Source organism: Carassius auratus, chromosome 29 (assembly GCF_003368295.1).
Source record: "Carassius auratus strain Wakin chromosome 29, ASM336829v1, whole genome shotgun sequence".
In the NCBI taxonomy this organism is placed as follows: Eukaryota; Metazoa; Chordata; class Actinopteri; order Cypriniformes; family Cyprinidae; genus Carassius; species Carassius auratus.
Window position 1 is genome coordinate 1,674,648 of NC_039271.1, and position 16,985 is coordinate 1,691,632.

At 35.6% G+C, this 16,985-nt stretch overlaps 2 protein-coding genes across 2 annotated transcripts; both read right to left on the reverse strand.

Moving 5' to 3' along the window:
• Positions 1-3,605: 3,605 nt before the first annotated feature.
• On the reverse strand, positions 3,606-11,503 carry LOC113047820 (protein farnesyltransferase/geranylgeranyltransferase type-1 subunit alpha-like). The gene is made up of 9 exons (XM_026209142.1): positions 11,279-11,503; positions 10,588-10,673; positions 10,134-10,248; positions 9,445-9,549; positions 9,137-9,263; positions 8,902-9,050; positions 7,970-8,032; positions 7,449-7,626; positions 3,606-4,250 (listed from the first exon to the last, which is right to left on the reverse strand). The coding sequence occupies exons 1-9, from the start codon at positions 11,410-11,412 to the stop codon at positions 4,107-4,109; spliced, it is 1,101 nt and encodes a 366-aa protein (XP_026064927.1). The 5' UTR covers positions 11,413-11,503; the 3' UTR covers positions 3,606-4,106.
• A 1,359-nt stretch (positions 11,504-12,862) lies between these two features.
• Positions 12,863-16,282, reverse strand: LOC113047821 (glutathione S-transferase P). Its single transcript, XM_026209143.1, has 7 exons — positions 16,124-16,282; positions 15,556-15,591; positions 14,504-14,610; positions 14,311-14,398; positions 13,625-13,728; positions 13,331-13,432; positions 12,863-13,236 (listed from the first exon to the last, which is right to left on the reverse strand). Coding segments are annotated over exons 1-7 (627 nt in total). The 5' UTR covers positions 16,125-16,282; the 3' UTR covers positions 12,863-13,047.
• Between the last annotated feature and the right edge of the window lie 703 nt (positions 16,283-16,985).

Sequence of the window (16,985 nt, forward strand, 5' to 3'; positions counted from 1 at the left end):
TGAAATTAAGTATGGATGGAATACTAAATGTCTAGTGCATATATGAGCCTGTATTTAGTACAAGTAAAATACTTAAGTACTGTTAAGTTGTCTTGAAGTTGGTAACTTGTAAAATTAAACTATAGTGGAGTAATGTTCACTGTAAGGCATCTTTTACTCAATTTTTACTCAAGAATGTTTTTCCAGCTACTCTTTACACTTCAGCTTTTTTCCAGAAAGAAGTTTCAACAGCTTTTAACAATTGTTAAACAATACAGGGCTACTACAAATCGTCATGTAGCATTTACTTTAAACATCTCGACTAAGGGAATAACAAAACAGACTCACTGAAAACGATCCTCTGTTTCTTATATGCTGCATTTATAAATCTGATCCATTCAAGTGAATTGGTTTGGCTCTAATTGACCAAATGCACGGTTACTACCAGATCTGTCATTTCCGGTCAACTGTCAAAATCAGCTGCATATATATGTATTTATGTATGTATGGTGATCTTCTGCTACCATTTACTGGTTTTAATCTTAAAAGTCTTTTTTTTTCCATGTCATTTTCATAAATGAAAGTGAATCTTTAAAGTGATTCTTCCTGCACAGCTGTAGAGTTGAGAAATAATAAAGGCTTTAAAATATTATAAGCGGTTAAAAATGTATTAATGAAGGCAAGTTATTGATTATCAAGAATACCATTATGATGTTATTTACAAGATACAATACGATAGCTATGTAGTTAATGTTAGCCTAAATGTGTAATTACAATTAAAGGCAAGCTAAAACATAATCTTCCTGGTGAAGTTGTTTAGGAATCATAAGCATGCAAAGTAATGATGTCAAATGACAACAAAACATTTTTTTGCATAATGTTTAATACTAAACAGCTGGCAGAGTAAAGAATAGTCTCTATATACCTCACAGTATCATGCTTATATTCCAAAAAAATAAACAAGAATAAAAATAGCTTATATAAAAAAGACTGTTCTAATGCGATCAAAGAAATGCCCTGAAAAAGAAAATAAAACAGAATAGAAAAAGACAGAACATCTACACCTTTAAAGTGGCCAGTGTCCCAGGAGCCAAATCTTCCAGTAACCCACGAGCCGGTCACTGTCACAGGGGTAATAGCCATCACTGTCACCTCCCTCTGACATCTTGTGGAACACCAGAAATCATCCAGCTGCATCTAACCCTCATGCCTTTTAAGTTTGCTTGAGTGAAGATGCAGCAAAGTTCAGAGGAAAGTTAACTTTCGGTGCACTCCCGTCCTGCTCTGTATTCCACAGCTCTCTCTGCGTTATTTGGAAGGCATTGTTTTCTTCTTACGGATAGCCTGTCTGCATCTGAAAATGCTTAAAATGAGATACAATCCTCTTTGCTTACACTATAGTGCATCTCAATTATGCTCCAGAGCTGTTGTCTAAGCACACTCGCTTACAAGAGCCGACTTGGCTGCTCTTTAATTTTCCGCATTTGCATATTTTGGCTGCAGTTTCTCTGTTTTTGTGACCATGATTCAGTGCAGCATTAAATGAAACATCTGATTTGTGTTTAACCTCACCCCAACAGAGCAGTCCTGAAATACTAACATTTAAATCAGACAATGAGTGAGCTAAGTTAGCACATCAAGCCAATGACTAAAAATAAAAATAATATTAATATTCGGATTGATATTTTATAAAAGAGCTCTTTACGGTTCAGTTTTAAGATGAAAACTACTACTGCTCACATCACAACAGAATAGCATCAACAATATACCAACTGATTTAATTTGCGATATTAAACTTGAAATTAAACTTTCATTTATTAGCTGTAAGCCTTCATAAATGGCCATGCATTTTATTTTTCCTGCCTGTTTTTTTAAATGGTACCACTTCCAATCTTGTTTTTCAGGATATGCAACATAGTAATACCATAGTTATATTTCAAGTAAAACCAAGGTTTGTTTCTTCATAGGAACAAATTTGGAGAAATTACATCACTTGCTCACCAATGGATCCTCCGCAGTGAATGGGTGCCGTCAGAATGAGAGTCCAATCAGCTGATAAAAACATTACAATAATCCACAAGCAATCCACACCACTGCAGTCCATCAGTGAACATCTTGTGAAGTGAAAAGCTGTGTGTTTTTGAGAAACAATTCTCAATTCAAACTTTTGACTTTGTTCTTTCTCTGATGTGCTCAATACTGTAATGTTCTAATGCTACAGTGGGAAAGTCTCATTGCCAGGGCTCTGCACCATAAACACTTCAGATCCTGCCATGGGGATCTTCATCAGATGAATGCTCTTGAACGAGGATCATTGCCACTGTCACCTTGTACTTTAGTGAAGTTGTCCTGCTTTGACCCCGGTCTCTGCCTGCAGATGTCTGCTGAAGTTACGAGTAAATATAGCCTGTGCTTAGTAACAAAAAAAAATGACTCATAATAGCAAACAATAGCTTAAGAAATACCTGAAGCTATAGGACAGACCTTTTTCATACCTGTACTACCCTGACAGCAACACAATGAGATATGGAAACCCGTTTATGCCACAGAATAAAATGCCTCTTGCACTTCCAAGTTTTACACCTGGCAATTATGACTTTTCCTTTTTCTTTGAATTCTTAGCTTACATCTTTCTGCCGAAGAATAAAACATAAAAAGGTAATTACGACTTTTTATCTCACATTTACTTTTTTCTCCATAATTGAATAACTTTCATAAACTTGCAATTCTCAGAATTGCGAGAAAGGTCTGGTTTGCTAAATAAAAAGTAAAAAAAAAAAAATTCCATAGTGGAAATGGGCTTAAATAATGAGCTGCTCTTAATGACAATGAGTGTTTAAATGTTCAATGAACTAAATGCTTTAAAAAAGATAAGACATGTTTTAGATTGGTCAGGGTTTTCTCCAGTCTTGATGTCAAAACAAACAGTTATTGATTGTTTACATGCAAAAACATACGCTCTATCATATAGGCTAAATGCTTTAACGAGCATTTGCACAGCAATTTAAATTGTTGTTCATGACCCTTGTCACCTGAAATGAATTATTATTGGTAAAAACAAATGACTTCAGACGTCAAAAAATCACTTTCAGTAAAATACGTCTGTTTATGTTCACCAACATGCATTCATTCATGATTAAAAACACAGTAATACCTAATATTGTGAAATTGTGTTACAAATTATTTATCTATTAAATTTGAATATATTTTAAAAGTCTTCAGTGTCACATGATCCTTCACAAATCAGTCTAATATGATGATTTGCTGCTCAAGAAATATGTGCTGCTTAATATTTTTGTGGAAACTGATACTTTTTTATCAGGATTCCCTAAAGAATATAAACTTTATATAAATACATTATTTTTTTGTAACATTATTATTACTGCCACTGCCACATAACTACATCCTTACTAAATAAAATCATTAATTTATAAAATTGTATATATATATATATATATAAAACCCCTCAAACTTAACAGTGTACATACAAAGGTAAATTGTTGTTTAGCCAAGCATGTTCATAATCTTTTTCTAAAAGATGAAGTACAATGTTTGTTAAGTATCTTCTAAAAGTGGCATTTCAAACTGAAACCAGACAAAAAAAGTAAATAAATAAAATCAAGCACTTAAGGCAACATTACTTTCAGATCTTATTTCAACTAGGAAATGTAAGACAAAGAAAGTAAAAGTCAATCAACTTTAGCATTAACCATTATTATTTCTGAACATACAAAAAAGCATGAACAGTCAGTCTGAGCAGAGTTTGGCAATTCAGACCAGAAGATGCTTTGGCAAGAGAAGTTTCTGACCACACCTGAAGCATGTCGGTTACGTATTCGCTTTGATAAATGACACTTAACCTCTGAAAACTTAGATGGTAGTCTAAAACATAAGAATGACTGGTAAGACTAACTGCCAAACTCCCACAGTCCATTTCATTCACTGTACAGTCTAATCTCAGTGTGTTTAAGCATATGGCTACTTAGACTTTTGAGCCGTTCTTTGACTTACAAGCACTGCTGTTAAAGCAGTCGTGCACAACCATAGCACTCATAAAAAGATTTAGAGTCTTTCATGTCTCAGAATTTCTTCTGGCTCCAAGCATGTGTCCAGGTCTGCGCTTCTCCTCAGGGGTCACTGGGCTCCATGTCGGGCTGCTGGGATGAGGAAACAGGCTCGCCTGAGCCATACGTGTTCTGGAGAGAACGAGACACGTAATTCCAGTATTCCCTTCTAATGGTGTCCTTCTCCTCAGCCAGGAATTTACAAAGCTAAAAAAACAAAGAGGTGTGAAAGTGTGAGAACAACCAAGGCTCTTTTTCATCGATAGAGACAGCAGAGATGATTCGGGGGGAGGAATGGAAAGGTATCAGGACGTTGTGACGAGAACCACGACACTGAGCGAACACTGTACATATTTCAGACAGTGTAAAACAACAGGGGAGCGGAAGTCTAAATGCAGCTCGGACATTTTCCCATGTAAAGAGTGCCCTCCCTCGGCTCCCTCGAAGCAGCAGTAAAAGCCAGTTCAGGCCTAATGAAAGGAAATCTGCTGCTTACGCTCATCAGTATTCTGCACTTCACAGACTTACTGAAAAGTCTCCAGCTCGACCTGCTGAGGAATTCTCTAGAAGCATGGGGAAACTAGCAGAATCCTCTCTACAGCCTTTCGAAAATTGTAAAGCTTCCACTGTAGAGCCCACGAGAACTGTTCCAAGGGTTCCACTTTAGAAACCATTCCAAATATTCTAGAACCTTGTGATGTTGCACAGAAGAACCTGGTAACCAGATAAACTTAAGACTTTTTAAAAAACCTTTTAAGACCACGAAAAGAAAATTTGAGGAATAAATAGAAGGAAACACAATAGCCAATATGGTCTCTTAATATGACTGTCTAGGGAACAGTCAATGAGTTACATTAGCAGCACTTCAGGGGCCTCGTTTCGTTTCGACGTTAATAAATCATTAGCTCATCATCCATGAACGTGATTTCTGCCCGATTTAGGTAGGATTGAATCGGCTGTGGGGAGTAAGACGACAACTCCCATGATGCCACACTAGTCTGCGTCATCAAACTACGCCTTTGTTTCTGTTTGTTTTGAATATGCGCCCTCTAGTGGTGAAACATTACCTATTGTGTCTTTAAGGATGTTCAGATATTCGTATGGGAAAACATACTGAGGAAGGCTTTTTGATTTTATTTATCATTTATTTGCAATGTTTGCAACATTTAATGCCAGGATTTTATGAATTTAAGACTGTTCTGATTAGATATGTTTTAAAGCCATAATTTGTGGAAGGGGCGAATTAAGACCTTTTAAGACCCACAGAAAACCTGAATTTATTACTGGTGTGAGGGTTCCACCGCAGATGACCTCAGGAATATTCTAGAACTCTAAATGGGTTCCACATAAAATAAAACGACAAAGATTAATTTATACATACCTATAACTATATATTTATTAGAGTAGGAAGGCTTCAACACTTGTTTTGAATTACACAACATGATTTAAAAAAAAGCTGTGATAACACAAAACTATTCATTTCATATCCATGGACACTTTTCCGCTGAAAGCTTTCATATTCCTCATCTCATATGCATGCGAGTGTGACTGCACCTGAAAGGTTGAACCGGTTTTGTAACATACACATGCACGTGGCCTCAATTTCAAAACAGAATATCATTCTGAACTCCATCAACATCATCATCATCGCAGCACAGGATAAGAAACCCACAGCAAAGAAATCTTATTAACCTCAACACAGAGACAACATCCGCACATCTGCAGAGAAAAACACAAGGCCTGTCACGGAGAAATACTCAAGAGACGAATAATACTTTCTCTGTCCTGATTTTCCTTCCTTTACAAGAGACAAGCTCTGTGACGTACAGAGGCAGACATGTAATGTTTGATACTCATTTAGTTTATTGGTACTGAACCACAGATCAATTATTAATTAACATCTATGAAAGTTGTGTTGAGTTAATATTTAAAGATAAGTGCTTTCAGCTAAAGAGACTTCAAAAATCTCTAATTACCTTAATAGCTGGTTGTGAATGATGTCTATTTTTTTTTTTTACAAACCACCTAACTGTGAAATATTCATCAGATTCTATGAAATATAGATATCTGTAAGTGAACCTACATGCTAAAAGAGATGAAACATAATCACTACACCAAAGGATTAAACAAAGTATTCTTTATGGAAACACTTTACATGTGATACGAGCTAATGAAAGATTTATGATTTAAAAATTAAAAAAACACTCTCAGCGTTATCTTTCTAGAGTGTTATCTATTATTCAGTTCTTACAGTAATGTTGCACATGGGCACATTATGTAAGTTTTGTGAAGTTTGATAAAATCAGTTCTGCTTCATTAATGCTTTGATGATTATTTAATGGTTTAAACCACAGTAAATACTGTTATTTACCTTAAAGGCAGCTATTTATAGCAGTTATTCATACAAAACATAAACTGTTTGCATGCAAATCAATATCAGTATTTGGTCATACTCTTAAATAATGCATTTACATCATGCAAACATCACACAAAACTGCCTTATGACTGTACTGGCGCATAGTTTATTTGGGAAATTTTGATTACTTTGTATATTCAAACATTTGTGTATTTTTCAGAAAAATAATAATAATAATAATAATTTACAGGAACAGTTCACCCAAAAATGAAGATGTGCTCACCCTCAGGGAATCCAAGGCGGAGATGAGTTTGATTCCTCATTGGAACAGATTTGTGGAAATGTAGCATTACACCACTTGCTTACTAATGGATCCTCTACAGTGAATGGGTGCCGTCAGAATGAGAGTCCAAACAGCTGATAAAAACATCACAATAATCCACACCGTTCCAGTCTATCAATTAACCCACAATCTTGTGAAGTGAAAAGCTACACGTTTGTAGGAAACAAATCCATCATTGAGATGTTTTAACTTTAAGCCATTGTTTTCAGTCATAATAAATACAAGCCTATAATCCATAATGATGTGTCCTCCAGTGAAAAAAACATCCCCTTTGGTCCTCTGACATCAAAATGCGCCCACATATTTCTTTAGAACTAGTGTATTATGGACATTTTTCACTCATAAACCGTGCCTATTTCTATTTCCTATTTTCACTTGAGGAAGCAATTTCTTGGATAAAGGACTTAAATTTTAGGCCAATGCAAAGGTGCAAGTTAAAAACGTCTTGATGGATTGGTTTCTGAAAAACAAGATTGCTTGTGGATTATTGTGATGTTTTAGCAGCTGTTTGGACTCTCATTCTGACGGCACCCATTCACTGCAGAGGATCTATTGCTGAGCAAGTGATGTAATGTTACATTTATCCAAATGTTTTCCCATGAAGAAATAAACTCATCCTTTTTGGCCGAATTATTTCTTTAATATGTATCTTACTCTGAAAACATGGCTACTGTTTTTTCTATGTGCAAACTCAGTCCCAGCTCACCTCCAAAGCCTTGTCGAGCGTCTCTTGCTGGTCGTAGCTGGAGCGGTTGGTCTCCAGAGCATCTTCATAGAGGTCGATCAGGAAGGCGGTGAGATAAGGAGAACTGCATGTGTCCTGAAGCTCTGTCACCTGTTCCAGCAGGCCAGGATACGAGGACAGCCCACCATCCTGCAGGATCCTGAGTCACAGAACAGATGCTTTGAGACAAATCACAACATAGATGCAATGTTTAAATTCATGCAAATATTATACATATTTCCTATCATTTCTTTATTAAATATGCATTTATTTCCAAGCATGGGTAATAATAATAATGGTGATGCTTGCCTTGGCAAACACTGGTAATGATCCATGTTTTTGTCAGTTTATAGTCATAAACATTCAGTCAGGCTCTTCAATGAAAACTGTGTTTGTGTGTTCTGTGGTGAGGATCTGCCATCTGCTGGTCGTATGTTTAAAAGTACAATCCACAGAAAATTGGTTGACTTTACAGAATGTTTATATCTGTGTGCAACACCCACCCATTTAAATAGTTCCAAGCGCTCTCATTGTGAGGAGCTTTCTTTATTTGTTTCAGGGTGTACCTAAAGAGAGAAAGGGAAAGAAAGGCACTGAATGGTTTTAATTGGCCATATTTGCTTCTCAGTAACAAGTAATAATCTTAATATGTAAATTTTACAGAAACAGTTTCTTTAGAAGCAGGTGGAACGAGCAGCACTGTGACTCTCTAGTAATATGTTAAGCATTTTATATTGTCAATTTTTATTCATGTTAATGAAAGGCACTGTTATAGAACTAGGAACTATTATTAAAGCCTGCTTCCATAAATTAAAAAAGAAAAGTAACTGCAATATTCATCTCTCACAATTTAAACAATCTTTTTTACTCACAATTCTGAATCTTTTTACTTTAAATTAATCAATATAAATTCAGAATTGCACAACAAAAACTTGCAGTTCTGAGAAAAAAAAAAAGTCTTGAATTGTGAAATAGAAATATGCAACTGCAAGGGGAAAAAAAAGTCTGAAATGTTGCAATTACCTTTATTTATTTTTTCCATGATAAAAAAAAATATATATATAGAAATGCGAGATGTAAAGTCAGAATTATGAGAAGTAAACTTAGAATTGTGAGGGAGAAAAAGTGACTCATTTTCTCATTTTCTATCTTGCGATTAAGACTTTTTGTTCTCAGAATTGTGAGAGAAATCTGAACTGTGTGATAAAAAGTCTCAACAACTGTATTTTTGTAAATCTTCAGATGCAGTTACTGAATAATCACAAATGCATGAACCAAAACTTTAAAAGCCTGAGAAATGTGACTTAAAAGAATTAAAAACAAAAACAAAAATGTATTCAGGGCCAATTTGTTTTAGAACATCATGTGATCATTTATATATTTGCAAAGCTTTTTAGAGCAAAAAGGCTCTGATTTGGTAATGAATGAGACTCACTGCACTTCTCTTTCGAGGATGGCCGAGTCGGAGTATCCACTGGTGTGACTAATGACAAAGTGTCTCTGATTCCAGGCAGAGTTATTCCTCACGTCCTCCTCTAATAGTTCCTCCACATACTCCAGCTCTCCATCCCACAGTTTATACTCCTGGGACACACAGAGACCGACCATGAACACACGTGCAGATCACCAAACAGTTCCACACCACACTGGATCTGGATCTGGATCTGTACCTGCATGACCCACTGTCTGTGCTGCCACGCGTGGTAGTTCTTGGCATCCTGACTAAGAATTTCTGCCACAAACCGCAGCTCTTCAGACGGGTCCTTCAGCCACTCCACCACCATCCGCCTGTGATGCCTAAAGATTTGCACAAATTGCTTAATAAGCAGTAATAAATAACAAGGCTTGATTTGTATGTACTTAGAAAATGGCTTTTAGTATAACTGAGATACATTTATAGTTTTTTTTATTAATATTTTGAATCAGTTTTTATTCTTAAATTTTCATGTGTGTGTAGGGGGGGTTGAGGTAGACTTACCAGACTTGGTAGTTCTTGGGCTGATCCTCAATGATGTCTGTGATATACTTCATCTCTTCTCTCAGATCTTTATCTAGAGCCTGCAGTAAAACTCTCCTGTAGTGCCTACAGACATCAAACATCACGCTTTCATGGAGGATGCAAGTGACTTGAACTGAATTTGTAACTTTTTGCAAACCAAAGCAACCAGAAGTCTTGCACTCAAATGATTGTTCTGGAAAGAAATTAATAGGTTGCATTAAAGCTGATCAAAGGTGACAGTAAAGGCATTTATAACGTTACAACGTTCTCTATTTCAGAATAAATGCTGTTTTTTTTACTTTCTATTCATCAAAGAACACAAAAAAGATAATAAATAAGCATCAAATCAGCATATTATAATGATTTCTGAAGGATCGTTTGACACTGAAGAGTGGAGTAATGATGCTGAAAAATCAGCTTTGCATCAGGAATAAATCACTTCTTAAAATGTATTAAAACAGAAAACCGTTATTTTGAACTGTAATAATATTTCACAATAACAACTGTATTTTTGATCAAATAGATGCAGCCTTGTTAAGCATCAAATATTTAAATAATCTTGCCAAACCCAAACTTTTGAATGGGTGTGCATTATGTTTGCCATTAAAAATGCATCAGGACCAAACATATTCACATTTATATGAGAATTTAAATATCCGTTATCTCACCATACTGTGTAATTTGCAGCATTGAGTTCGATGGCTTCAGCGGTCAAAGCAAACGCTCGCTCACTCTTCTCATCGTTCTTCAGGAGCGCTCTGAACATGTCAAACACGTCTGTGACTGCAGAGGAAAAGAGTTCAACATGTTTGTCTTAACAAATGAACAACTCATGACAAACAGCGAGTAAAACAAACCCTGACAGCATGAATGGGTCTTGATTCACACGGAGTTGGTTTATTTTGTGATCATGACTGCACATTATCCCGTTACCTGCATTATAACTTAAATGAGCATTAAACAGGGCAATGGATATATGAGTTGTGGAGGAGAAAAGAGTGTGGAGTGATACGAGAGACATGAAAGAACGGAGAAATCATTGGTCTGAGATAATGATAATGTGTGATACTAAAAAAAAAGAACTGTAGTTGGTTCAAGCTTTACTGAATAAAAAAGCCATACATTTCTCTGAATAAGCTATTTTCACGACGGGGTTTGGTCCATCATCTTGAGGAACGGGTTCTAGATCGGCCCACTCTTTTCTTTCCCTAAAACAGAAAAACAAGCACATTAAATGACAGAACAGGCACATCACAAAGACTTCATTAAATTAACCTCTTTAGAATTAATGAAGCCACATTTCCAGTGTTCAAACAAGAGATTTAATTCATATGAAGAATCTAATCTAGTGTTAAACTGTGATGAAAAGACTAGTTTAGCACTGCTCTGTCTGGATTACACAGATTGTTTACATCCTGTTCAATTCTCCCGATTCAGTTCATATGAATCATTTTGACGAATTGATTCAACTCAAGTGAATCACTGAGCTAACATCAAAACACATTTGTAGTGATTATAAAGTGTTAAACAAGGATTACCCAATTAACTTAAACTTACTTTTTAAGATATTCTGAATTCACATCTTGAATACGCTCCTGATTCAGTTAATGTGAATCACTCATAAACCAAACTAATACAGCTGCATGCAAACGGAAGTGGATTACCTAAATGTACGAGCCACATTTAATCTAAAACGTTATTAAAAGCTGATATCCCACATAATAAGGAGGGTATTAAAAACCATCTCTTACTGAAGCGATTAGCCGCACACACACTCATTCAGTTATCATGCTAAGCTAGCTGCTAAACTCACCGGTAGAAGATATAACCTCCTCTAACAGGCTCCTCATTTTCCATCTCCGCCTCCTCTGCAGTGTTCACCTCTTCTACTCCGTCTTCCTCCAAATACTCCGTCACGGAGTTGGACAGTTCTTCCACAGAAGACATTATGGAAACTACACCTGGCTAACCGTGCAGATGGAGAACTGACTCTGGGCTGACAGGCGCGTGAAGGCAGAGACACGTTTGATCCTGAACGCTTTCAAAATAAAAGCCTGTCAAAGTCGAGTAGAACAGAAACAGGACAGCACTAGGCAGAAAACATGGGAGAACTGCAAAAATGTAGGAAATAACAGTGAAAACAAACGTACAATATTATTAAACACTGTAATCTAATCTATAAATAAATATAATATTTTAAATTTATTAATACACACTAACAAACATTTATAGTAATTATACTATGTGTATGTATGTACATATTATTAGTTTCAATTATATTTAAATTAATTACAGTTGCTTTTTTCTTTTCATTTATTTATTTTTATTTCATTATATTTATTCCCCCCATTATTTGTATTAAAACAAACACAAAATTATATTTGTAATATAATTTAGATTGTATACTTTATCTATTTTGTGTGAGTGCAAATCATTTTTATGTATTTATATTCAAATTCAATGCCATCATTTTTCACACACACACACACACACACAACGGATAAAAAAAAAAAATTATTCATTGTAGCAAATATATTGTATTTTATCACTTATATGTTTTATTATATTCATTCATTCCTTTTAAACTACTCAGACTGAATAACAAATGCTCATCACTCATGGGAAGTCGTGGCCTAATGGTTAGAGGGTTGGACTCCCAATCGAAGGGTTGTGAGTTTTAGTCTCGGGCCGGATGGAATTGTGGGTGGGGGGAGTGCATGAACAGCTCTCTCTCCACCTTCAATACCACGACTTAGGTGCCCTTGTGTGTGTCCATTTCGGATGGGTTAAATGCAGAGCACAAATTGGCTCAATGTCACTTTTTTCACTTAATCTACAGCTTTTTTTTTATATACTTTTTTTTTTAGAAGTATAATATATTTGTTCACTAACCACTGGCTTTGCACCCATTTACCTAAATTCATTACTTCTGACTTATGTGCCCTCTAGAAGCTTGCATTCTGAAAGTGAACGTCGCTTGATTGTGCGATCCCCAAGAAGCACAAAGTCACTTTTACGGACTTTTAAATTAAATGTTCCCTCCTGGTGGAATGACCTCTTACACTAGTTTGCTCTATTCTATTTATTCTATTATTAATATATGTATAAAAAAAAAAAAAACTTTTCTATCTGTAGTGCATTAAGCTAACGAAGACTTTTTATAGCACTTACGGTATATATATATATCATTGTTCTTTTGTTGTTTTTGATTGCTTCCATTTGAAAGTTTCTTTTGATAAAAGCGTCTGCTAAATGACAATGTAAATATACACAGCAGAGTCACAAGCCATTTTTGGAAAGTTTCTAAATTATTTAACTTTAAAATGATTAAAAACTAAATTTGTGCTATCTAAAACATGCTTCATATATAGGTATAGAGTAGTTCTTTAAAGCAGCATTGAAACAAAATTTACTTCTTTTTATTCATAATTGATACAAGGATTTCAGTTAGTAAATACTATCAAAAAACAGTTACACAGAAAATAGATATTCATACAAAGACATAAGATGTTTTGCTAATCACAGAGCACCAGTTAAGGCCTTTTAACAGCAAGTGCCATTGTTTGAGATCTTTCTACTGAATTACTGCTTGCCATTGCCATTGATGGGAAGCTTCTTGAAGTTTTCACACTCCAGGAGGGCTTTGATTTTGGGACGAGCAGCAATCTTATCCACATAGCTCTTGAGAGCTGGGAAGGAGTCCAGAGAGGAAGAGCAAAGGACTTTATGATTCAGCAGAAGGTCGAACAGGTTGTAGTCCGCAAATGAGATCTGTGAAGAGATTTGAAACAAGGGTGGCAGTCAGAATTAAGCATGTACTAGATTACATCCGCTGCTCTTCTGGTGTTTGTGCTGGATTTCTCACCTGATCACCAACTAGGAATCCAGATTTGTTTTTGGACAGGATAGATTCAAATGGTTTGAGGTGTTTGGGCAGATCTTTGCAGTATGCTTCCTTACCGGTGTCCTACAGATGGGGACACAAAAATATAACAATATAACAATATCAGTGTCTTGGGTAATAAGTCACAAAAAAAAAAATTTGGTTAAAATATTAACAAAAAGGAATGGGGGGGGGGGGGGGGGATCATAAAATTTACATATAGTAATCATTTAATTATCTGACTTTGAGCAGATTTACGGTCACACCAGTACTTACATATTCCTGGTAGATCAGCTTAATGTATTTTAGGCGAAGATCTTCAACTGCATCATTCATCATGTCAATAAGAGAAGCCTCACAGTCATTTTTTCCATATGCACCTGAATGTGTAAAAGAAAAGATTGACACTTCAGTATATACTGTAGACTGCTTATTTTAAAAAGCAAGCATGCATTAATATGCAACAAGGAAGATTTTAAACAATAGTATGCTAAACTGCTGCCACATGACATTGCATTTAATTAAGCAAGGCGGTTATTATCTCCGAAATAAATTTTTCAAATTTAAATTAAACGGCATAGTTTTTTTTCTTTTTTTAATAAAAAATAAATTTTAGTATGCATTTTATTTAACTTTAGATTTTATTTTTAAAAAACATTTTGGAAAAGATTTTTAGCTCCATTTTTAACATAAAAATGGAGCCAAAATGGAAGTACTATTTATCTTTTCCAAAATGTTAGTGTTTTTCACAGGGTTAAACCAACACAATGTAAAAATGTGTTTAAGGGATAAATGGTCTATTTGGGAATGAACAATCCGGTCCCACGGATTTGAGATTTTTATTTTTTTTTAAATCCCAATAAACTTCTCCCAACACTGGGACTGATTTCATGAAGCAGGCAGTCATTAGAAAACAAACTTCAGTATGCTTGATTCGAATGCATTAAAACCGTGAGTGTTACCATGCTTGCGACCCACATGCCTTAACATGGCATTGGACTGATACAGGACCAGGTCACCATCTTCAAATTTAGGCAACTGTCCAAAGAGCTGAAACAAATCACGTAGTATGTTAAGGAAAAGGATTTAAACTATATTAAACCATGCATAGATTTACATTTATTTAAAAATCAAGAAATTAGTTCTCGAACTTACACAGCTGCCTTTCACATCACCCTTCATCCACTCCTCTATGGACACCAAATTCTCCTTCAGCTGCTGCTCATTGTCCGCCAGAATCATCTTCAAAGCACCACATCTGCCTGCGAGATGCACATGACACAGGGTTAACAGCGATCTACGGTCCTCTAATAATCCTCTAGTGTGTGATGATCACATGCAAAGACATCGGACACAATGACACTCAAGTCTACATACACTCAAGTTACAGCCAACAAAGGATTTTCGTCTTTTTCCACACTGTGTGTTGGCTAAAGTTAACTGCCATTTCTCCCAATCTAGAGCAAATGCCTTCAGACAAAATGTCACAGTTTGATTGGACAGGCCAAAGCTGGCTGGCATGAGAGAACATGCAGGCTGCCAAAAATTAGCAGCGGAGCGAAGAATATTCAACTTTTTATTCTCCGAACAGAGAGGGTATTGTGCATCGCTTTACTAATATAACTGATGTAATGTAGATATAATTGTAAATACTAACACAGCAAACAAGGAATGTTCTCAGAACATCCATTAACGTTCTGAAAACGTTCTTGAACAAGCATTCTTTAAGGAAAATTACTAGAACATTTGTGCAGTTATCTGGTCTAGAATAAAGTTCTCAAAACAATACATTATATTTTAAACATTTTAGTCTGACACTCATCTAAGGTCTTTTATTTTAATATTAGTTTTTTTTTTATGTCAATTCTTGTTTTGGAATGCCTAAATAACATTCAAATGTAGTGTTCCAATGTCATTTGGTAAATTATAAAAAGGGAACTTTTCAACAACAACAAAAAACACACTGGAGATTTTGAGATCCTCCATGCATTTTAAAATAATTCTGAAATAAATCAATTACTTAAATATAAGCCTTTTTTAAATCGATTGATATGGCTTATATTGCATGCAACTTGCACTTCTTTTGTTTGCAGACCTATTACATAATACTGCTTGAACTGAACCACTTCACGAAAAAAGTTCCAGACTTTTCTGAGGAGTTACACACATCATGTGACAAGATTACAGAGTCAGCCTTTCATACTAACCTTTGACTGGAAAGTACGTGAGTGTGTAGGGAGCCACTGCAAAAAAGAAATAAATACATAAACAGAGTTAAACAGGAAACCAGTTAAGACAGGAACTGAGGAACATGAACATGAAACTGCCTAAAAGGAAGTGATCGGGGGAATGGATTGCAGAGCGATTGTAAAAGGCAGATTTGCACGCTAGTTACACCGACCTACTTTGTTTACCAGATTGCCCTGTCTTTATCTGAATGCGACAGCAATTACATAACGCTTTCATTCATGCACCGACAATAATGTAGCCTACTTCAATATGATCGTGCAAAACCGTTGAGATATGTACACATTGCAGTTTTAAACCCAATCCTTCATTCAGTTTGGCTATGCATGCGTTGAGTGGATTCGAGCAGATCGAGTTAAACAGATGCACATTATGTAATGCAGGATTAAGCTCTATGAATATCTTCTTCAGACACATTGTTGAGGGCATCGACGCCATCAACCATTTGTTATACAGCAGCGCAATATTTGCAACACATCCGACATAATGCACGATCATACGTACTTAAGAGTGCATAAAGTTACTTACTCGTGTAGAATAAAGTGGGTAGTGAAGGCTGTTTGTTTCAGACAGTAAGATAGCTGCTCGTGAAGTCCAGAAGCGAAGTGGACAGAAGTTCGCGCGACGCTCGTTTTATAAGCCTTCAAGTTGTTTTTTTGATGAGTCATGCACGCGCCCTCTTTGCACGCAAAGCGCGTAGCTGCAACCACAGCTATAATCATGATGAAAAAAACAATAAAAAACCGCATGACTGATTGCCAGTGGGTCATTTGTGATTTTGTAGTACATGCAACTTTTTAAAATAATTTTACAGCTGTTTAAGGAATAGCAGAAATGTTTTGGTTAACAAAGCTGAACCTTAATTTGATATTTTAATCATCTTATCAATTTTGTGACTTTATCAAAAAATCACGGAATGTTTGAGACGGACAAATCAACGAATACCTCAAAACATTGCATTAACTTGGTTTAGAAATAGAAATAACATCAGGTCACAATAAATGTCAGTTTGACCCACTTTGCAACGAATCCTTTGGCAATCTTGGCAACCAGCAAACACATACAACACATTTTCTTATTGAATCTGCTTATGTATTTTGCATGTCTTTTTAATAGTCTTACACACCAATACATGCATACATATGCCTACATAAAAAGAGGAATAGAAAGCCAGCTCAAATGCAGGTCAGATAAGGTTGTTTTATGTCATGATCGAGTTGTTGTGGGCGTGGCTACGGTTGCCAACTACAGAAAAGGATAAATAATAGACATGTATAAAAAAGTATGTAGCTGTATGACATTCATTGGTCATTTTGTGTTTCAAAAATGAGGTCCAAGGTTAAAAATACAACAGTAGTGAAAATACAACTGCCCTTATTGATCACGTCTT

Coding starts and splice junctions, on each gene's coding strand:
- LOC113047821 (XM_026209143.1), bottom strand. Junction 13,729..14,310: donor GCATGTGGGTCGCAAGCATG/GTAACACTCACG, acceptor TTACACATTCAG/GTGCATATGGAAAAAATGAC. Junction 13,237..13,330: donor GATTCCTAGTTGGTGATCAG/GTGAGAAATCCA, acceptor ATCTCTTCACAG/ATCTCATTTGCGGACTACAA.
- LOC113047820 (XM_026209142.1), bottom strand. CDS start 11,412: ATGTCTTCTGTGGAAGAACTGTCCAACTCCGTGACGGAGTATTTGGAG. Junction 10,249..10,587: donor AATAGCTTATTCAGAGAAAT/GTATGGCTTTTT, acceptor TTTCCTCTGCAG/TCACAGACGTGTTTGACATG. Junction 8,033..8,901: donor ATCCTCGAAAGAGAAGTGCA/GTGAGTCTCATT, acceptor TTCTCTCTTTAG/GTACACCCTGAAACAAATAA.